The 23,102-nt window shown below is 42.7% G+C and overlaps 1 protein-coding gene across 2 annotated transcripts in view; it reads right to left on the reverse strand.

Moving 5' to 3' along the window:
- The window catches only part of rab3gap2 (RAB3 GTPase activating protein subunit 2 (non-catalytic)), a 117,490-nt gene that overhangs the window by 57,478 nt on the left and 36,910 nt on the right, over positions 1-23,102 (reverse strand). For both annotated transcript variants that reach the window (XM_068045072.1, XM_068045071.1), the window contains exons 7-14: positions 21,817-21,918; positions 19,786-19,885; positions 16,838-16,936; positions 14,583-14,731; positions 14,252-14,331; positions 13,125-13,214; positions 3,665-3,804; positions 2,102-2,318 (exon numbers count right to left, since the gene is read on the reverse strand). In XM_068045072.1, the coding sequence (XP_067901173.1) occupies positions 2,102-2,318; positions 3,665-3,804; positions 13,125-13,214; positions 14,252-14,331; positions 14,583-14,731; positions 16,838-16,936; positions 19,786-19,885; positions 21,817-21,918 (977 nt within the window). The remainder of the gene's footprint in view (positions 1-2,101; positions 2,319-3,664; positions 3,805-13,124; positions 13,215-14,251; positions 14,332-14,582; positions 14,732-16,837; positions 16,937-19,785; positions 19,886-21,816; positions 21,919-23,102) is intronic.

The raw sequence follows: 23,102 nt of genomic DNA on the forward strand, positions 1-23,102 counted from the left end.
CATGGTCACCTGACCGAAACCAAACCTGATGAGGTTTTTTTTCCTTAAAAAGAGATTTCTCTGAAAGACAGAGAGAGAAGAGAGTGAGCGAGCCAGTATTTCAGCAAAGAAGAGGACCCTGTCTATAACATCTTTAACCCACCGAGGCAGAGACTGCAAAGGCGACCTTGAGAACTCCCCGAGAAATTTTAACAAATCCATCGACTTCGACTGAGTCTTAAACAAAAGAATCTGCAGTACTTCAATGAACCAAGAAAAGGAACATCAGACCTGCAACACTGTTAAAAAATTCCTCCCGTAAAACCAAGGAGGTTTCAAAGTGAACTTTTTTGTTTATAACAATAGAACTTAAATGCATGCTATCCTCTATCTTTTCTTGTGTGTGTGCATGTGCGAGCTGGTGAGAATCATAGAATCATAGTCGTACAGCATAGAAACAGGCCCTTTGGCCCACCGCGTCCATGCCAACCATAATGCCTATCTATACTAATCCCACCTGCCTGCATTAATTCCATATCCCTCTATGCCTTGCTCATTCAAGTACCTGTCCAGAGAACTGCACACAATACTCCAAATGCGGCCCAACCAAATTTATGTACAACTGTAACAAGACATCCCAACTCTTGTACTCAATGCCTCGGCCGATGAAGGCAAGCATGCCATACGCATTCTTCACCACCCTGTCTACCTGTGTTGCCACTTTCAGGGAACTATGTACTTGCACCCCAAGGTCTCGCTGCTCAACAATACTCCCCAGGTTGCGAACATTTTTAGGTATTGTTTAATTAATAATTATCTTTCTTTTTAAACCTATGAGGAAACCTGTTGTTTGCCTGTTTATTTGACTCTTAAACACGCAGCGACTAATACTCTATTTTTACAAAAACACTATCTGCGGTCAGTTGAGTGGTGAAAAGTGGAAGTCATCCACACCCTCTCACCGCTGTCTGTAACACCACTGACATCAGGCTGGTACAAACGGTTTTTCCATCTCTCCCTCTTTGTGCAGAAGTGCCTGGCTTTCACTTGCTACCTCCCTTCATCAGCAATAATGAGGTCAGTAATTCCCCCAATCCACCAATAGGATTTGTTGCGGAGTAGCCTAAAAAAACATTTAGGGTTGAAGACCAGTGGTCTATCTAATCTGCTCAATTAGCCATTTGTATCCCCTAAGAAGTATTTTTAGATTATTTATGAAATTTAATAACTATGAATCCCTTCAAATTGCAGGAACCTTTATGTTTAGTTGCCTATTCAAACCACCAACATGGCACTGCATTGTTCCGTATGCTGATCTGCCCTTTGCTAAACCAAACTTGGGATGTCCTTTTGCTTATATCTATGCACCCTGGCTCTGGAATTCTACACACAGTAGAAAAGCCTGTGTTTCTGAACCCTTTCATCACTTTTAACATTTTATCAATATTTTCATTCCTGAAATCTTAAAGTGCGCACATTGAAGAAACTCTTGCAATAAAACATCTATCTCTACTTACTCCTTACAGAATTTAAGTGTCAACAGTACTGACTGACACCAAATATATTAAGAGTGTACATCCTCAAAATACAACAAACCATGTGTCAGATAAAACATATGCCATCCAAGAAAACAAAAATAATATTTAATTGGATGGGAAGAAATCCACGAAGGAACATGCTGCATTAATCGGTCATAACTTCAGAAGATGTATCTTTGGCAACAGAGACTTCTTAACTGAATAAAGTGTAAACCTATTAAGGGATACAACAGTATATTTTCTTTTTAAAATTTTGCAAGGGTGCCCTTTAGTTTGTTCCCATTGTGTTCAAAAATTTTATTGGATAACATAAAATGTACCACATGAACGTGTACACAATTCTGTAGTGGAAAACGAGCTTGTTAGAATCTTGAGAATAAGCCTGCTACTCACACAAAAAGGTAAAAAATTCTCTCCCTCTTAAAAAAGCACGATGTTCTTTCAAGTATGACTGAAATATTAAGCTGCAAACAAGTCTAAAATGGCAATCCTCTTCCATTCCCCCACCCATCCCCCATGTACAGAAAAGCACTTATAAGACTTGTACAAAAATATGATTTCAGATAATGTTCCACTATACAGACCTGCAATGTTTTCCTACATTAAATGCTCCAACCCTTGGACCTTGCTGGGTGCTCCACACTTCCAGGATTCCTCTCCTTGGAGCATAGATAACCAGGAATTGAGCCACTCGTCTTAGACCTGTGGGACTGCTGAAAGGAGAGAAAGTGCTCTTCTCTGCTTCTCTTTCATGCAGATCTTCTACCACCTGGATCCAGCCTACCTGTGCATCCCGGTACCCTAGCAAACAAAACAGAATTTTAAAAAAATTAAACCAGAGCAGCCAGCACAAGCATCCATCCCTGTAGCAAACTGAAGTGGACTGTCATTTTGTTTAAACCTTTGACTACATTCTCATTTCCTGCCTAGTACCAAGGCTGGCTTTCAACTACACTTTAGTGCCAGGGGTGCAATACTGAGGCCAGTCAGAACATCTCTCGCTCTCTCTTTCATAATAATCCAATTTATCCCACATGACCATTACTTGCGGCACTGTTGAGCAGAATTTTAATTTCTTCCCTGAGTCGAGTTAAGGCAGGAAGGGCATTTAATTGGGGAAATGGTGGCAGGTGGGGACCCCGCCACCTTCCTGTCTGCACCCTGATTAAGTCCATACTGGGAAGGCCCCGGACGGACTTCCTGCCATGCCTACAACTGAGGCCCTTAGGGGCAATTACTGCCCAATTAAAGGCCTCTTCCCGTTGCTGCGGGTATTAACGCAGTGGCCTGTTGCCATGTGGGGAGTACAACACACAAACCCATGCGGGGTTGCTTGTGATCTCCTAGAGGGGAAGCCTCGTTCAAAGGCACAATGCCTCATCAAGGGACCTGGCATTGGGAAGTGGGGGGATGGGGCGGCGCTGAAAGCCACCCCCCTGACCATGCCGCCGACACCCCTACACTCCACTCCCCACATTCGCCACCCGCCATCACTCACCTCTGGCCTGACTCGCTCCATGATCCCGGCCCTCCGGTATCGCTCCGGCAGTAGCCACCCCCTCCCTGGTGGCACTGCTGAACAAAAGAACTGCTGGCCTCGGATTGGCTGGCAGCTCAGTAGGCGGGACTTCCCATCCCTGGGGTCCTGATCCTGGGGAAGGCCCACCGGTGGCCTATTAATTGTCTTATTGGCTCGTAATACAGAAGGCCTTCCCAGGAAGAGGCAACGCAGGTTGTGCGCAAGCTCTCCAGCTGGCGGTCGAGATCCCCGTTGCCACCATATCCACATCCCTCATGTGGGATCGAGTCTACATTCAGCTGTTTACTGTTGGGTGTTTTCTATTCTACCATATTTATAAACTTATCAAAACTTATATTAGAAAACAAAATTACTGTACTGATGATAATTCTGCTGTGTATCTCTATAAAGAATCCAAAATATCTAGTAGGACTATTGCTCCCCATCAGTTACACAAACTTTTCCATTTGTACTGAATGAGTATTAAAAAATAATTGTTTGCAGTGAAGAGGACAATTATAAACCCATTAAATAACAAATAAAAAACTGAAGTAGAAAATTGAAAATTACATGAGAATTTCATACTTCAGTTACAGTTAAATTGATTTTAGACAAATGCTCCACTCACCTTTCCACATGCGTATCGCTACACCTCTTGCTACATCTAATAAAGTGACACGGCCAAAATCATCTGTTACAGCTGCCAGGGTACTACAAGGTGATAGGCAAATATTTTCTCCACGCCGACGAGAATCTGGAATACCAAACCTGCAAAATAATAAGCACAATTAAACATAGCATGGCTTACTAGAAGTTGCAATATTAACACAACAATCATTGTTACTGTGTAAAAGTGGTGCAGAAATACTCAAACACAAGTCAATGGAAGAGCTGACCAAACACAACAGCATTCTGGTCAGGCAGAAGCTGGAGTACTGTATCCAGTTCTGATGGCAACACACATTAAAAAGCTGCAGGCAGTGTACAAGAACCAGAAGACTAATGGTCTGAGTTACAAGGAAAGAGAGAAACCTCTGATTTTCAGCCTGAAATGGAGGTGCCCAAGAAGTGATCTTATAGAGGTATATAAAAAAGACAGCTGATGGAAAGGAAAAGATAAACTCAGATAGAAGGTCAATGTACTTTTGGGTTTATGAACTAAAGTAAAACATTGGTTAGATCACAAAGTACTGTGTGCAGTTCTGGTCGCCACACTATAGAAATGCCATTAAAAGCATACAATATTTTCTTTCCAATTCATTCACAGGATGTGGCCATCATTGGCAAGGCCAGCATTTATTGCCCATGTCTAACTGCCCTCAAGAAGGTGCGTAGAGACATTTTCCTGAGTTGCTGCAGTCTGCATACAGGTACTCCTACAGTGCTATTAGGTAGGGAATTCCAGGATTTTAACAGAGCAACAATGAAGGAACAGTAAATATATTTTCAAGTCAGCACTGTATGCAACTTGAGGTGTAGTGTACTGTTGCACATGCTGCTCTTGCCGTTCTAGGTGATAGATGACATGGGCTTGGGAGGTGTTGTAAAAGCCCTGGTGAGTTGTGCAGTGCATCTTGTAGATGGTACACACTGCAGCCATGTTGCATCAATGGTCGAGGGAGTGAATGCTGAAGGTGGTGAATGCAGTGCCAGTCAAGGGGACTGCTTTGTCTTGGATAGCATCAAGCTTCTTGAGTGATGTTTGAGCTACAGTCATCCAGGCAAGTGGAGAGTACTCCATCACACTCCTGACTTTTCCCTTGCAGATGGTGGAAAGGCTTTGGACAGTCAACTGATGAGTTACTTGCCACAGAAGTCCCAGGCTCTTTTAGCCACAGCATTTATGTGCCTGGTCCAGTTAAGTTTGGTTAGTTAATGGTGACCAGTGGAATGTTGAATGTGATGGATTCAATAATGGCAATTCCACTGAATTGAGGTGGTTTGACTCTCTCACCTGGTTACTGGCTTGCACTTAAGTGGCAAGTAACATTTATCTTATGACAGAGTAAAGGTCACTGATGAAGCTGCTGACTAAAGAACTCCTGCAGTGACGTCCAGTGGCTGATGATTGCCCTCCAACAACCACAAACTTGGTGCTAGGTGTGACTCCAACCAGTGAAGGGTTTTCCCCTTGATTCACAGTGACTTCAATTTTACTAGGGCTTCTTGGTGCCATACTCAAATGTTGCCTTGATATCAAGAGCAGTCAGTCCTTTTCATCTCACCTCTGGAATTCAGTTCTTTTATCCACGAGTGGCCCTAGCGAAACCCAAACTGGCATCAGTGAGCAAGTGCTGCTTTATAGCACTGTTGATGACACTTGAGCTAGGCTGATGGGGCGGTAATTGCTGGGATAGGCTGACTGTCCAGATTGGATGATAATGAAGGAGTCTGGGACATTGGCTAAAATGTAGGATTCTATGAGTATGACTATATGTCAGACTGTTGTTTTGACTAGTCTGTGGAACAGCTCTCCCAAATTTGGCACAAGTCCCCATATGTTGGTCAAGAGAACTTTGCAGGTAAACCCGACAGGTTGTATCTTTGTCAGATCCAAATGGATACCTCAGTTGAAGCTGAGTGTTCTGTCCGGTATTATTTTTAAATTCTACTTCTTGGTAGCAGGTTGATACAACTGAGTAGCTCGTGAGGCCATTTCAAAGTCAAACACATTGCTGTGATTCTGGAGTCACATTTGGCCAGACTAGGTAAAGACGGCAGGTTTCTTTCCCTAAAGGACATTAGGAAACCAGTCGAGTTTTTATGACAATCAGCTTTATGGTTACCATTACTGATACTAGTTTTTATTCCAGCATTATTTTATTAACTGAATTCAATTTCATAAATGCCATGGTTGGATCTGAACCCCCATCTCCAGATTATTAGTCCAGGCCTCTGGATTACTAGTCCAATAACATAATCACTGCACTACCATATCCGCAATTACTGGAATATGCCAAGAGATGTGAAAGCATAGCAATGATAAGAGATTTGAAAAAGTGTAACTATTTCCAGTGGAGCAAAGAGGAGATTTCATGGAAATTTTAAAAAAAGATGAACAGTTTGGGTAAACTGGCTAGGGAGAAGAGGGGATCAATTTCAAATTATCACAGAGAGAGAGAAAGAGATTAGGAGAAATTTCTTTACACAGATGTTTGTTGGTGCATGCACTTTTTTTGTCATGCAGATGGTTGAGGCAGTCCATTGCATCTTGTAAGGAAAAACTGAATTAATATTTGAAACAGAGAAACATACAAGGCTATGAGGAATGAGCAATGCAGCATGATTCATACTGGAGAGCTCCAAAGATGGGCCAAATGAAGTCTTCATATGCTGTAAACTTCTATGGTTCTATAGAAATTAAGAACTTGCATTTATATAGTGGTGAGAATGTTGAGTTTGCTACCACATGAAGTACTTGAGGCAAATAGCATAGATGCATTTAAGGGGAAGCTAGAGAAGCAGGAATAGATGGACATGATAACATGGTGAGATGAAGAGAGAGAGGAGGCTCATATGGAGCATGAACAATGGCATGGCTTTTATCTGTGCTGTAAATAAAAAGGACTTGCATTTATATAGCACATTTCACAACCGCTGGATGTCTCAAAGTGCTTTACAGCCAATGAAGTACTTGTTGAAGTATAGCCACTGTTGTAATGTAGGAAAAATGTAGGAATGTAGAAATAATATGTAATTCTATATAACATGGTGCCTTTCACATCTCAAAACACTTCACAGCCAATTAAGTATTTCTGAAGTGTAGTCACTAATACGAGGGAAAAGCCTCAGCCTCACCAATCTGTCACAGATGCATGTACCCATAACAGCATTGGTAGAAGCGACCACTGCACAGTCCTTGCGGAGACCAAGTCCGATCTTCACACTGAGGACACCCTCCGTCTTGCTGTGTGACACTAACACCATCTTAAATGGGGTAGACTGTTAAAAGGAGAAGCAGCATGCTGGTGAAGTTACAACACAGAATTACATGCATGCTAAATAGCAGAAGCAGCATGCTACAGACAGCTAAGCAATCCCACAACCAACAGATCAGATCGAAGCTCTGCAGTCCTGCCACACTCAGTTGTGAATGGTGGTGGACAATTAAACAACTCGTGGGAAGAAGTAGTGGCTCCATGAACATTCCCATCCTCAATGATAGCAGAGCCTGGCCCAAATGCAAAAGACAAGGCTGAAGCGTTTGCAACCATCTTCAGCCAGAAGTGCCAGGTGGAAGATCCATTTTGACCTCCTCTTGAGGTCCCCACCATCACAGATGCCAAGCTTCAGCCAATTCAATTCACTCAACGTGACAGAAAAAAGGCTGAGTGCACGGGATACAGCAAAGGCTCTGGGTCCCAACAACATACTGGCTGTAATGCTGAAGACTTGTGCTTCAGAACTGGTTGCACCTTTAGCCAAGCTGTTCTAGTACAGCTACAACACTGGCATCTACCCAACAAAGTGGAAAATTGCTTAGCTATGTCCTGTCCACAAAAAAAACAGGATAAATGTAATCCAGCCAACTACTGCCTCATCGGTTTACGCTCAATCATCAGCAAAGTGATGGAAGGTGGCATTGACAGTGCTGTCAAGATGCAATTACTCAGCAGTAACCTGCTCAGTGATGCCCAGGTGAGTTCCGCCAGGAGTAGGCGGTGGCGTAGTGGTATTATCACTGGACTAATAACCCAGAGACCCAGGGTATTTCTCTGGGGACATGGGTTCAAATCCCACCACAGCAGAAGGTGGAATTTGAATTTAATGAATAAATCTGGAATTAAAAAGCCAGTCTAATGATGGCCATGAAACTATTGTCAATTGTTGTAAAAACCCATCTAGTTTACTAATGTCCTTGAGGGAAGGAAATCTGCTGTCCTTATCTGGTCTGGCCTACATGTGACTCCAGACCCACAGCAATGTGGTTAACTCTTACATGCCCTCTGAAATGGCCTCGCAAGCCACTCAGTTGTATCGAACTGCTACAAATGTCTATTAAAAGGAATGAAACCGGAATGGACCACCCGGCATCGACCAAGGTACCAGAAATGACAACGGCAAACCCAGCCCTGTCGACCCTTCAAAGTCCTCCTTACTAACATCTGGGGGCTTGTGCCAAAGTTGGGAGAGCTGTCCCACAGACTAGTCAAGCAACAGCCTGACATAGTCATACTCACGGAATCATACCTTGCAGACAATGTCCCAGACACTGCCATCACCATCCCCGGGTATGTCCTGTCCCACCGGCAGGACAGACTCACCAGAGGTGGTGGCACAGTGGTATACAGTAGGGATGGAGTTGCCCTGGGAGTCCTCAACATCGACTCCGGACCCCATGAAGTCTCATGGCATCAGGTCAAACATGGGCAAGGTAACCTCCTACTGATTACCACCTACCGCCCTCCTTCAGCTGATGAGTCAGTACTCCTCCATGTTGAACAGCACTTGGAGGAAGCACTGAGGGTGGCAAGGGCACAGAATATACTCTGGGTGGGGGGCTTCAATGTCCATCACCAAGAGTGGCTCGGTAGCACCACTACTGACCGAGCTGGCAGAGTCCTAAAGGACATAGCTGCTAGACTGGGTCTGCGGCAGGTGGTGGGGGAACCAACACGAGGGAAAAACATACTTGACCTTGTCCTCACCAATCTGCCTGCTGCAGATGCTTCTGTCCATGACAGTATTGGTAGGAGTGACCACCGCACAGTCCTTGTGGAGACCAAGTCCCGCCTTCACATTGAGGATATCGTCCATCGTGTTGTGTGGCACTATCACCGTGCTAAATGGGATAGATTTTGAACAGATCTATGAATGCAAAACTGGGCATCCATGAGGCGCTGTGGGCCATCAGCAGCAGCAGCAGAATTGTACTCATCCACAATCTGTAACCTCATGGCCCGGCATATCCCCCACTCTACCATTGCCATCAAGCCAGGAGACCAACCCTGGTTCAATGAAGAGTGCAGGAGGGCAGGCCAGGAGCAGCACCAGGCATACCTCAAAATGAGGTGGCAACCTGGTGAAGCTACAACCCAGGACTACTTGCATGCCAAACTGCGTAAGCAGCATGCGATAGACAGAGCTAAGCGATCCCATAACCAACGGATCAGATCTAAGCTCTGCAGTCCTGCCACATCTAGCCGTGAATGGTGGTGGACAATCAAACAACTAACTGGAAGAGGTGGCTCCACAAATATCCCCATCCTCAATGACTGGGCAGCCCAGCACATCAGTGCGAAAGATAAGGCTGAAGCATTTGCAACAATCTTCAGCCAGAAGTGCCGAGTTGATGATCCATCTGGCCTCCTCCTGAAGTCCCCAGCATCACAGATGCCAGACTTCAGCCAATTCGATTCACTCCACGTGATATCAAGAAACGACTGAAGGCACTGGATACTGCAAAAGCTATGGGCCCTGACAATATTCCGGCAATAGTACTGAAGACCTGTGCTCCAGAACTTGCCGCGCCCCTAGCCAAGCTGTTCCAGTACAACTACAACACTGGCATCTAGCCTGCAATGTGGAAAATTGCCCAGGTATGTCCTGTACACAAAAAGCAGGACAAGTCCAACCCGGCCAATTACCGCCCCATCAGCCTACTCCGAGTAATATTCAAAGAATATGTGGGCTTTTATTATAACCTAACTGGAGCATATATATACACAGCTTCTACACAGACCTTAGCATTGGGAGCAGTACAGAATTCAGCAAAGGAGGACCAAGGGATTGATTAAGAAGGGGAAAATAGAGTATGAGAGCAAGTTTGCGGGGAACATAAAAACTGACTGTAAAGGTTTCTATAGGTATGTGAAGAGAAAAAGATTGGTGAAGACAAATGTAGGTCCATTACAGTCAGAAACAGGGGAATTTTTTTATGGGGAATAAAGAAATGGCTGACCAACTAAATGCATGCTTTGGTTCTGTCTTCACAAAGGAGGACACAAATATCATACCAGAAATGTTGGGGAACACAGGGCTTAGTGAGAGAGAGGAACTGAAAGAAATCAGTATTAGTAGAGAAATGGTGTTGGGGAAATTGATGGGATTGAAGGTCGATAAATCCCCAGGGCCTGATGGTATGCATCCCAGAGTACTTAAGGAAGTGGCCCTAGAAATAGTGGATGCATTGGTGGTCATCTTCCAAGATTCTATCGACTCTGGAACAGTTCCTACAGATTGGAAGGTAGCTAATGTAACCCCACTATTTAAAAAGGGAGGTGGAAAGAAAGCAGGGAATTAAAGACCAATCAGCCTGACATCAGTAGTGGGAAAAATTCTCGAGTCCATTATCAAAGATTTAATAGCAGAGCACTTAAAGAACAGTGGTAGAATCGGGCAGAGTCAGCATGGATTTACGTAAGGGAAATCATGCTCGACAAATCTACTAGAATTCTTCGAGAATGTAACTAGTAGAGTTGATGAGGGGGAGCCAGTGGATGTGGTTTATTTGGACTTTCAGAAGGCTTTCGACAAAGTCCCACATAAGAGGTTAGCTTGTAAAATTAAAGCACATGGGATCGGGGTAGTTTATTGCGATGGATAGAAAATTGGTTGGCAGACAGGAAACAAAGAGTAGGGATAAATAGGTCTTTTTCCGAATGGCAGGCAGTGACTAGTGGGGTACCGCAGGGATCGGTGCTAGGAACCCAGCTATTCATAATATACATTAACGATTTAGATGAGGGAACTAAATGTAATATCTCCAAATTTGCAGATGACACAAAACTGGGTGGGAGGGTGAATTGTGAGGAGGATGCAGAGAGGCTTCAGGGTGATTTGGACCAGTTGAGTGAGTGGGCTAATGCATGGCAGATGCAGTATAATGTGAACAAATGTGAGGTTATCCACTTTGGTAGCAAAGACAGGAAGGCAGATTATTGTCTGAACGGCTATAAACTGAGAGAGGGGAATATGCAGTGAGACCTGGGTGTTTTCGTACACCAGGTGCTGAAGGTAAGCGTGCTGGTGCAAAAGACAGTAAAAAAGGCAAATGGTATGTTGGCCTGCATAGCGAGAGGATTCGAGTACAGCAGCAAGGATGTCTTGCTGCAATTATCCAGGGCCTTGGTGAGGCCACACCTGAAATATTGTGTGCAGTTTTGGTCTCCTTATCTGAGGAAGGATGTTCTTGCTATCGAGGGAATGCAGCGAAGGTTTACCAGACTGATTCCTGGGATGGTGGGTCTGACGTATGAGGAGAGATTGAGTCGGTAAGGATTGTATTCGCTGGAGTTCAGAAGAGTGAGGCGGGATCTCATAGAAACCTATAAAATTCTAACAAGACTTGACATGATAGATGCAGGAAGGATGCTCCCGATGGTAGGGGAGTCCAGAACCAGGGGTCATAGTCTAAGGATACGGGGTAAACCTTTCAGGATTAAGATGAGGAGAAATTTCTTCACCCAGAGAGTGGTGAGCCTGTGGAATTCACTACCACAGAAAGCAGTGGAGGCCAAAACCTTGTATGCTTTCAAGAAGGAGTTAGATATAGCTCTTGGGTCTAAAGGGATCAAAGGGTATGGGGCGAAAGCGGGAACAGGCTACTGAGTTGGATGATCAGCCATGATCATAATGAATGGCGGAGCTGGCTCGAAGGACCGAATGGCCTACTTCTGCTCCTATTTTCTATGTTTCTATTAGCCACGATCTTATTGAGTGGTAGAGCAGGCTTAAGGGGCTGAATGGCCTACTCCTGCCCCTATTTCTTATGATCTTATGAATTGGATAAATACTTGAAGCAAAGAAAATGCAGAGATATGGGGAAAGGGCAGGGAAGTAGGATTAATTGGATTGCTCTTCTAAAGAGCCAATGCAAACTTGAGCAACTGAATGGTGTCCTTCTGTGCTATACTATTCCACAATTATAAGATTTCGCAGGATTCTTGTGCAACCTTTAACAAAATGCCTCATGCTGCAAAAGCACCGACTTCAGAAGGCTAATGCTGACAGCTGAGAAATCCTTGACAGGTGACGTGTATGGGATCTTAAATGTTCCTCCTTCAATTTTTTTTGTTGCTCATGTTATGACGGCTTCTATATTTTTTGTTACTTTTTTTTTGAAGACTCATGTAGGTTGGAATTATGGGCATTGTTTTATTTGGGAAAACTGAAAAGGACTCCATGGATTTTTTTCACTGGGGTGATTGAAAGGACACAGAAAGGTCTTGTTTGAAAACATATTTTACTGGATGTCACCTGTCTTCAGGTAAATACCCAGCAGGGGCTTTTTGACTTGTGGGGAGTGGTGGGGGGGGGGGGGGGAAAAAGAGAGAAATGTTTACAAAGAAGTGACAGGTCAAAATTTATAAGGGTCAGGAGGCTTGACTCGAGATATTTTTTGTTTCGCTTTGGACAGCGTGTTGAGCTGTGAACTGTTTTGCAGGCAATTGGAGAAAGCCAGCCAAGAGAACAGTCACCATCAACACCCTTTTCCATCTTTGAAAAGCCTGCCAGTTTTTCCATCTCTTTGTGAATCAAGTGTAAGAAATAGAGAAACTGATGCTGCATTTCTCCTGGAAAGCCTGCCAGAAACCCCTGTTGTCGCATTTCTCCCAGAAAGCCTGCCAAACTGATCTTCAACAACACCTGAAAAGAACTGTTCTAGAAAGATCCCAGTGACAGCCGTCGACGCGTATTTGGGACTCCAAACCAAAAAGGGACAATTGACATCTTTCTGTATCTTCTCTTTTTCCTTCAAGAATTAGCAAGTATTTGGCCAAAGTATTCTTTTTTGTCTTTATTTTGTAACAGAGCCCTAAAGAGAAAATCTCTAATTTTCCGTTAATGTGTGTGTGTGTGTGTGTGTGCGTGCGAGAGAGAGAGAAAGAGATTTCATATTTTAATCTGTGTTAATGCTTTGCTTCGTTATTGGTTAAGTCGTTTTATAATAAATTGATAATTTTGTTTTTTATTAAAGAAATGTGGTTGGTGTATATCATTCTGGGATAAAGAATAGAGTATATAATTGTACCAGTAACTGAGTAAACATTTTAAAATATATGTTGTGACCTGTGGAGAAGTAGGAATAGAAAAGACAATGCACTCCTCCCATCTCAGTCATAATATTAAATACATATTTTACCCACCTTACAGCAAGAGGGGTTGCAGGTTCAACTTTTGGTTTATGTTTCTGCACCGGCTCTTCGTCATGCTTGCTTTTCCAACCAAGCCATCCACTGGAAAATGCACCAAGAAACTTTCATAACTGTCAGTCTGGTAAGCTTTCGGCAGGATGTAAATCTGCCAACCAAGTACTTAATTCCTTTAAAATATCACCTCTACACAATTAACAGAACCAAATACTTTGCATCCCTGATCAGCCAAGGAAAGACACTAGCATTCAACAAAACTCATTAAAGTTTTATCATGATGCAATGTCAACGATAAATTTTTCATGAACATAATTCTATTTAAAGCCTTTCCAATACATTTTAAATTTCTATTCAAACTACAAAATTCCATCATTAAATGTATTTTTAACTTTGTGTAAATTACCATTTAAAAAAAGCATTTTTTCTCCTAACATAAGACCTGGCAAAGGACAACGGCATTACAGACATCGAGATAATTCAACATTTATTCAAGTCAATATCCAGGAGAACTGACGTAAGTTTACGGTAGGCGCATGAGCAGCCACTCAGCGCAAGCCAAAGTGGCCCCAGTGCAGTAGTTAATGTCACAAATTGCTCATGAGGACTCAAAACACAACAACCTCGAAAGCTTGTATTCACTAACTGGAGGGGCAGATCTTACGACATACATAGTCATATCTTCTCTCGATCATGATAAAACCATGAATTACACCCTAATAATTCATCTTGCAATATGCAAACCAAAATAGAGGGCAATTCAAAGACAAAGATAATTTAAATCTGAAGGAGGTGAGAAAATGTGCCTGCTTGTGTGCACGCATGAGGTGATATCCAAGAGGCCACTCAATGCATGATACGCAAAAATCTCCATAAACTTGACATCCCAACCCCCAACAACTTTCTTACACGCATATCCGAGGGAATTGTCTTATGGCCATCTATGGCACATAGCTGGGCTACAGCATTCCACATGGAGCGCTCCAAAAACAGAGCACAATTAAAGCAAAAAGGAGCATATTTGAAACAATTTGGCATGTAATTTCAAAAATGAAATAAAATAATCAAGCAGCAGTTATAGCAAAATTCAATAAAAATCAAAAAAAGAAAAACTGCTTTCTTACCTAGCTGCATTAAATAAAGCTGATGTGAGCTTGCTGGCAACTGCTAAAGCAACATGTGATAGCAATGGCTGGGTGCTACCCTGTAAATAGACAAACAAATAGATAATGTTTCATCAAAATGGTGGCTAAGTCCTTACATTTAATATTGCTTTTTGTACGTTACCATCAAAACATTTATTTCAGTTGTAAGTCATTTAATTCTGAATTATGAAAATGAATTACATGATACACATTCAAATAATGCATCATTTTCTATTTACAGTAACTTATTTAGATGCATGGATGTTCTAAAATCAAAATCTTGAATTGCGAGAAAGTCATATAAACACACCTCCAAAGCATAAAAGAAACCAGCGAATGGACCAGAACCAACCGTTACATATTCTGACATGGCTGGTGGGCTGCTTTTTACAGTAGCATTAAAGCCACCTAAAACAGAGGCAGTCTTCAACTGATCAAATGGACAAAGTGTCATGATACCTGACATAAAAGAGAAAGAAAAGTTGTGACACAAATATGTGAAAGCATGCTCCGTTCTGCAAAAAAACCCATAAAAAGGGCATAATTACTCCAAGCAGATTTGCTTCTCAGTTATGTTCACTTCTCCTCAAATAATTGAGTGAAGAATTCAAAAAATATGAGCATGTCAGGCACACTGTAAATAGATCTAGCGATATTATCTATAAATTGATTTTCACATGATTCTCAAGTAAAGCTGTTTTCAGCATTGTAAAAACACAAAGAATAGTGATCTATATGGTACCTTTAGCATCATCAGGACATTCCAAAGTTCTTCAATCAGTTAATTACTTTTAAAGTCTGTTCACTTTTATGGATGTGAATGTGGCAGCCAATTGGCACACAGCAAGATCCCATTAACAGGGAAAATAAATGACCAGAACACATAAATGACGTTCAGATGGTCAAAACCTCTAAATTCAAAGCAATCAAGATGAAATTACATCTCTGAATAATGGAATGTAAATCCTGAAGAAAATGTTAAAATTACATGCAACATAGACCTCTAAATTGGAAATAGTGAAAATACGTGGCTGTAGCTAGGGATCCATGATTCACTTCTTAAAACTACAGTGACCCAAACAAAACATTCATCCAAAAGTTAAGGAAACCAAATCATGGTACACTACTACCAATAATGAACAAGAAAAATATTTCTGATGAATGTGTTTACAGAAAGCAACTGTTGACATCAGATTCAATATTGGATCGCCAGGTGTGGAGCAGGTATTTTCTAAGAAGTGAACCTAATCAACAGTGTGGGTAGCAAAAAGGTGCAGAACGTAATGACAATTTTCTTTCTCCTAAAGCAGCCAATACCTGACAGCACATTTACAGTTTTCTTTTTTAGCAGGAGATGGAAGCAACATAAATGTAACCCAGAAATACAAACAATAAATAATACTGAAGGATGGTTTCTCACTAACTTCAGGAATTCACATATGACTCAAACTGTTCGCAGTTTCCAGGTTCTCTACAATTCAGAACTTCCTTTTCTATCAAGTTTTATTTTGGGCCTTCTGTACTTAAGTAAGCTTTACCAATCAAATGAATTAGCTTCATAGATGCTGTCAGTGCAACTACACTTAGAGCCATTAGGTTGAGCCACCAACAACATACATTTCTCTCAGACTCATTTACTTGCTAGGCTGGCTGCAGACATCTTTCGCATCATTTGTGATTATTTTCCCTCACTTTGGGCCAGCACCTCCTCTGCACCTGATAGACATTAGACTGGATTTTGTACAGGAAGTGGGGCTCCTGGCACAAGGTCAAAAAGGCAGGGTTCTGCATTTTTTCAGTCTCCCCAGAGCGATCCTCTGATCTTTTTTGCTGTCAAAGTTTGAGACGGGATCCCCGTCCCTTCAAAAGACCCAATAGGGAAAGGGATCCCACCCTCAAGAGCTGCTGGGTAATCACAGAGCCAGCAGCTCTGCGGTATTGGCAGCGCTACCTGGAGCAGTGGCCACTGCCAGTACTGCAGAGGCCTTGGACCCAGGCCCAAGGCCGAACGCTGGAACCCCGAAGTGTTAGGAGAGGCTGGGTCGCGGGGTCAGTCCAGAAGGCCCTGCCGAGGGGCAGTAGTGGGGTGGGCATTCGGTCTAGGCAGAAGGGGTGTCCCGGGGGTACAGTTGTTCCCGGTGGAGGTCCTCTGTGGGCCATGAATTGCCCACGAAGGGACCCCCACCCCAAGCCCACAGGGAGGGCTCCTCATTTTCCAAGGCATCCTTCCCGCATGGTAGAGGCCCCCTCCCCACCAACTGTTGATCCCAGTGGCGGCAGGAAGAGGCCCTTATCCGGCCTTTGGGCGGGAAGGTGGTCATTGGTCTATCACGGCCCCAGGAGAACCAGAACCAGGAGTCCCGGCATCGGGTTCCATGGCGGGCAATTCTGCCTTGATTCTTTGTCCCCCCGCTCCACCCATCGCCACGAAACCTGCCGTGATGATGAAAACAAAACCCAGCCCATTATCTCCGTCATGAGTAAACCAAGCTGTTAATGTCTGTTATTCCATCAAAATCCTCATGAAATGCTGCTACCTTTTCTACGCATGGATTCTTTTATTACCTATGCTTGCATGGTCCACTATCGTATCAACATCCTGCAGGCCCCATTTCTTGTAGGTTAGCGGTGGAGGTTGTATGTTGTCAGCACCTGAAGCTGCAGCTGTTAAGAAAATGTAACATAGCAAGAATGCTAGTAAAATATGTTGCTTTATGAGGAATCTAAAGTTATTTGTTTAGTGCAATAAAATATGTTACACAGAATTCACTTGTTAGAAGGAAGATTGCTATACAATACAAAAACAAATCCAGCTGGAGATAGCCGAATTTTCAGTATTGTGTTAATCCCAAATTGTTGAATGCAATGATACAAGGCAGCCCCAAAATAGCAAATCTCTATAGTGGTGTGTGACGAGAGATACTCCAGAGAGAGAGTGTCTTGGGAGAACAGGTTGAGAGCTTGACTTCTAGTTGCAGTGGAAGGAGGACTGCATGATAGAAGTCTTCCTTTTGAAAAAAAAATCATTCTTGGGACATGTGCATTGCTAGCAAGACCAGAATTTATCCCCCACTCTAGTTGCCCTCGAGGTGGTGCTGGCGAGCCTTCTTCTTGAACCGCTGCAAGTCCGCATGGTGATGGTACTCTCACAATGCTGTTTGGCAACCAATTTCAGGACTTTGACCCAGCAACAATGAAATAATTTTCCTTAGCATTGACTGCAGAGTATTTATTTTTTAAACAATTTCTCTGGTTAATGAAGTAGCCCAAGCTAGGGCTCCCGGGATCTGGCAGCACCTGGAGTGGGGTCCCAGGATGTGGTAGTCGAATCGCAGTCACTTTCCCTGATCTTGTGAAAGCACACACAACCTGTCACTGCCAGACCCTCTTCTCTCATCGTCCTACCACTTCTATCATTCAGTTGACAATACTGCTGACAAGTGCTAGTCGGTCTGGAATCTAACAGTATTTTAAGAGGACAGTGTAGCAGCGAGCTACAAGGGTAGACAGTGTAGAACCTACAGAGTAGTGGCATGTTACACAACAATTTCCAAACAAACTTCAGAAGTAAAAATCAGTAACAAAACTGAAAAAAAGATTTTCCACCTAGACAAAGTAAATGGATTGTAACGATTTTAAGACGAGTCATGCCCCTCGGAGTAACTGCATTGTTGCATCATGTCACGCAATGTTATTTTTTTTCTGCACAATGTTACAAAAAATATTTGTATAATTCATGCATATAGCATTTCTATTTCTAGAAGTTACACATATTCCAGTACATAAAACATATTTTACACCAGATGATTTTCCAAATTCAAGGCTCATCATAAATGAGCTCTACAAATACTAGAATTCTATTGTCGTATTAATGAAACTTACAAATGAAGTGTTTGGGAAAGTAATATTGCTGAGGCAAAAATAACGGACTTCCTCCCTTATAAATCCAAAGATCTTCACTTCTGTGTATAACAGCTCGAACATGGCATTGTGACACTAAGATTGATGTGTGCAAACTGTCTCTCAGCAGCACAACATTTCTTATTTATGTTATGGCCTACATTAGAAAAGGTAGCACCAATCTGGGTGTGGGGGGCATAAGGTAAATAAACAAGGAGAAAGGAGCTCAGAAATTTACCAAGTCAGAAAATACTTTGATTTTTTTCTTTAAAATCGGTCAGCTGCTTCTTAGGTCAGATTTAAATGGAGAAATTTTGGATTTATTATTTCTGGGTATGTTACATTATTTATGTAATTAATAAAAATATGAATACAGATCTGAATGCAGATTTCTCCACAGAACACTGTGAGCAAAATAGTTTTTAAATTATGCATATTTTAGAAGTGAAACATCTTAAAAGGGACATAGAACATAATTTCAGTTGGTTTACCTTATCTGGAAACTGGACAATGACAAATTATACATTTTCTGCCATTCAAAATAAAACTTATACTTGGTTCCAGAATTACTAATACAAAATATCCAGTTACAAGGCATGGATGCTAATGCAACAGAGGCTTTCAAACTCAAATTCCTGGACTGCAGGACAAGAATCAAGCCTGAGCCCTGAATACAAGAAGTTGTGAGCACAAAGGGCAGAATTTTACACCTCCCCCAAACAGCAGGATGGTAGCGAGGGGGGTGAAGTAAAATGGAGCGAGAGGCCACTTTATGCAGGGCTGTGGCGGCACAAAACCGCCCGCTCACCCCAGGCCAATCAATGCCTTTAAGTGGCCACTTCAGGGCCTTTGTCCACCTCCACGGGGATTTTACCCATGGCTGGTCAGGTGGCCAGGCCCGAGAAAAGCCGCCTGTTAAAAGCAGGCAGCTCTCAGACGTCCTGGGGGGACCCTCATGATCAGGCACCCTGTGCCGAATGGAGGGCTCCCCCCGATGCCCCAACCACTCCCAACACCCTGCACATCCCCGTCCCCCCCAATCAACCAGCCTTGTGTCGCTGGGCCCTCCCGATCATCCCCGGCCAGGCAACCAAAACGTACCTGCGTTCTGGGGTCCCCGACATCTTTTTGAAGCCATGGCCACCACTCCCGATGGTGCTGCTGGGACAGTTAGCTACAGGTCCGCTGATTGACAAGCAGCTCTATTAGGTGGGACTTCCTACCTCAAGCGGGTGCAAGTCCCGTCTCACACTAATTAAAGCCTGGCGACCCGCAAAATATGGGTCGGATCCCCAGGCGAAGCGGAAGCAGGTTCGCCACAGACTTTTTAGTCGGTGGCCGGCTCCTGTCCTCCCAGGGTTAAATCCCGACCAAAGTCTCAGGAAGTGTTCTCTGGAGTATTTCTAATAAATAACATTTTCTGCTATGGTGTTCAGCAGCTGACAATTGATTTCAAGAGTTTGGATTGGGGCTACCCGAGAGTGCCAGGTTAGCAGAGAACCCCACACTGCAGGGTTTGAAAGCTGCTGGAATACAGAAACCCAGATTTAATTTAAAAATCTTACCGGTAGTACAATTTATGCACCAGGCATAATAATTTTTCAAAAAATTACCTCTTGCTACCTGGTTTCGGCAGGCACGAAGAGACTGAAACAGGCTGAATCCATCTATTGTTACAAGGGCAGCTGGATAGAGGATACTCAATTCTTCGTGCTTAGAAAACAAAAATCAGAATTTTCGTGAGTATTACAGCAAGAAATCATTAAAGTAACTTGATAAATTATGTCAAAGACACTTAGATCGTAAAAAAAAACATAGCCTTTCCTCAACACGTTGGAGCAAAGAATTCTACAGATTGTCAGTCATTGGGGTGGTGAAACAAAGCTGGTCAGGTTTATTCCAGTTATTTCTGGACACAAAGCAGATAGACTGCTTGTTACGACCAGGTGAGAAAGAGGTCTAGGGTTCCCTCTCAACCTTTACCAGGCCTTACTATAACAGGGTTTTACTTTAAACACACCGTGTTTTTAGCTCCCCCTTGGTGAATCCTTGTTCACCGCTTTCCAATAAGGCAAAGAAACCAGCACAAACAGGCTTTCTTAGGTTTAAAGAAGAAAAGTGAAATTTATTAAACTTAAACTCTAATTCGGTTAATGCCTACAGATACAGACCATGCTCCACACTAGCATGCATATGTGATACACACATGCAAATAGAGACTGAAAAGAGAAGAAAAATAAAGTGGAAAGGTTTGAGGCAATATCTGAAGAGTTGTTGTTAAGGTTCTTCGAGCTCACTGTAGAGTCCTTGATTGCTTTTCATTGGGGCCCAGTATTCTTCTTAAACCTTGTTCGCTGTAGGAGACTTTTCTCTCTTGGGGTTCATGTGTCTTCAGTGTATTCAGAAGCTGGTGAGAAAGAGATGGGAGCAGGCAGACAGCCAGGTGAAGCTGTGGCGAGCCAGCCAGGAGACTTCTTCTCAGTCCAGGAACATTCCGCTTTCTGCCTAAACTGTTTGTACTAATTCAACAAACTCAGGTTGCCCAGCAGGTTAGTCATGTGACTAGCTGGTATGACCATGTCCGTTTGTGTATTCAGCCATCTTAGCAGTCAAACGCGAATGTGAGCTCCCCCACCTTCCAAGTCTGGCAATCAAAAGTCTATTGTGGGTTGAATGTCAGGGAATGGCTGCTTTGTCCTTTCCAAGTACTGTCTGTTAATATGCAAATGTCCTTTTTTCCAGTCAAGGTCTGGCAGTACTTGTAACAGGCCAGCAAAAATTTGAAATTTAATGTCCATGCGGCGAAATTGATGTGCCTCATTCTTGGTAAGTGGGGGCCTGGATGACATTCCTTCAGTCATTATGCATTTTTACAAATCAGGCACTAAAATCTTTTCTCACTTTCCCAGTAGCAAATGCAAAGCAGCTGTCCTCTCTCATCCAATGAAACCCTGTCTGTTTTGTTTTATTATTGATTAACTTGCCTTTAGAACCTTCCTACAGCAGGCAGACAACACAAGAGGAGGTCATTCCTCTCTCTCCTCCCCGCTTAACTCAAGTAGGTGAATATGGCCATAGAACGGCAGGTCGAAACTGCAATTGTACAACAATAAGGTCTTAAACAACTCTCTGAGTTGTGGTGCACAAATCGCTTCCATGCAATGCAACGTTACCTTCACAACAATTAACATGTTAGGGAATTGCTTGAAATTATTTTATTCCCCGTTTCATCAAGATTAGCCCATTTCACTGAAGTGAGTTGTGTGTCTTATCCACTACGGATAAATTATTCACTGCATTGTTTTGCACCAAGGACTGCATTATAAGATAACATCTACCAAATATAACATTTTATTAGATTTAACTTAAAAGTAAATACAACCCTAAAAATCAAATTAGGTTGAACTACATCACATCTGTGTGATCTATTCATACGTTCAAATATTTCACAGGGTAAATGCAAACTAAGTAATTTGGTCACTTTTCCAGCAGTTAATAGATATCTTTACTAATTATCATGGCATAAGTACAATACCAGAAATCTAAACTACTTACCTAACAAGCAAATCAGATACTATTAGCCATGTATGAGTGTCGTATATGCATTATCCAGCCAGTTTCTAAAATGCTTTACATGTGCTCACCTGCTCTGTCACACCAGGATGTCTGGGAATCTCATAAGTCCGACACTTCAACTGCAAGACTGGGTCTTCATTTAAAAGTTGTGCTAAAAGTAGAACTCCATTCTGCAAAACAAAAGGAAAAAATTCTTCCAACATGGAAAGTAACAATAGTTGCCACTGTCCACTTTTTTGTGCCGACAACCAGCTTTACGGCACCACTAACTTTACTCACTTCTGGTACATGCTCGGTGGGACTGTGGGTTGCATGAGTTCCATTGTTCTCCATTTTTAAATTATATATCTTTGAAACAAATCCTATGAGACGTGGTAGTTGTTTTCTCCAGCTCATAGACCAATAAACAGTGAGTGAGGTGGAGGAGAGTGGACCAGGTGTGAGTCAATGCAAAATGAATGAGAAAAGCATCCAAGAAGAACTGAGGTGAATAGGTCCTTGGATACAAAAGAAACTGGACAGGACAATGAGAGAACCACACCATGAGACACAGAAACAGCGGTAGGACAGCACTTCACATTATCCTCGTTCCAATCCACTGGCACTTCACCAGTGTCTGGTAATTCCCTCACAACGATGGTCAATGTCGTGCAAATCACCCTTACATCCACTCTCAGCAGTTTGGGATAATTACCTGCTACCCCTGGGGACTTACTTTGATCTCTTTAGCCAGTGTAGGATGGTCAGCTTATTTATACAAAGCCATTTACTTTGCTTCAATTATCCCAGTTTGTGAAGAGCATATTGCTCTTGCCTTGTGATTACTTCTTCCAAATAGTAAATCATAATATTTACTATTCTGTGTTCATTCATAGTTTTAATGCTTGTTTGCATTTTTCAATATTTTCACATTTTGTCCAAATGTCTTCTTACTGCCACCAAACAAAAAGAACTTTAGACTTTTATCTTCTACGGGCTATACATTTTCCGATGGTCAACTTTGATCCTCTCATCTTTTTAGCATATTCTGTAATTTGTTACATTCATCCCAGTGAATTCCTCTCTGTTTCTCCACTACAGAATCTGTAAAGATTGCCTTTTCTCATAATTTATTCTCTCAAATACCAGTCTCCCTTTCCTATAACTCCCTGTTTGAATCTACCCAATGAGGTTTCTGCCCTCAGCATCAGAACAGTCTTAACAAAGGTCACATATCGCATAATCTATGACTGTGACCAATTATCTCAAAGAATGAGACATACATAAAGGGCACAAGGGAAAGGGAAAAAAGATGGAGATATAGGATGGGCTGAAGAGAGAAGGGGCAGCAAAGGGAGGGGCGGTAAGAAATGGG

Source organism: Heterodontus francisci, chromosome 13 (genome assembly GCF_036365525.1).
Source record: "Heterodontus francisci isolate sHetFra1 chromosome 13, sHetFra1.hap1, whole genome shotgun sequence".
NCBI lineage: Eukaryota > Metazoa > Chordata > Chondrichthyes > Heterodontiformes > Heterodontidae > Heterodontus > Heterodontus francisci.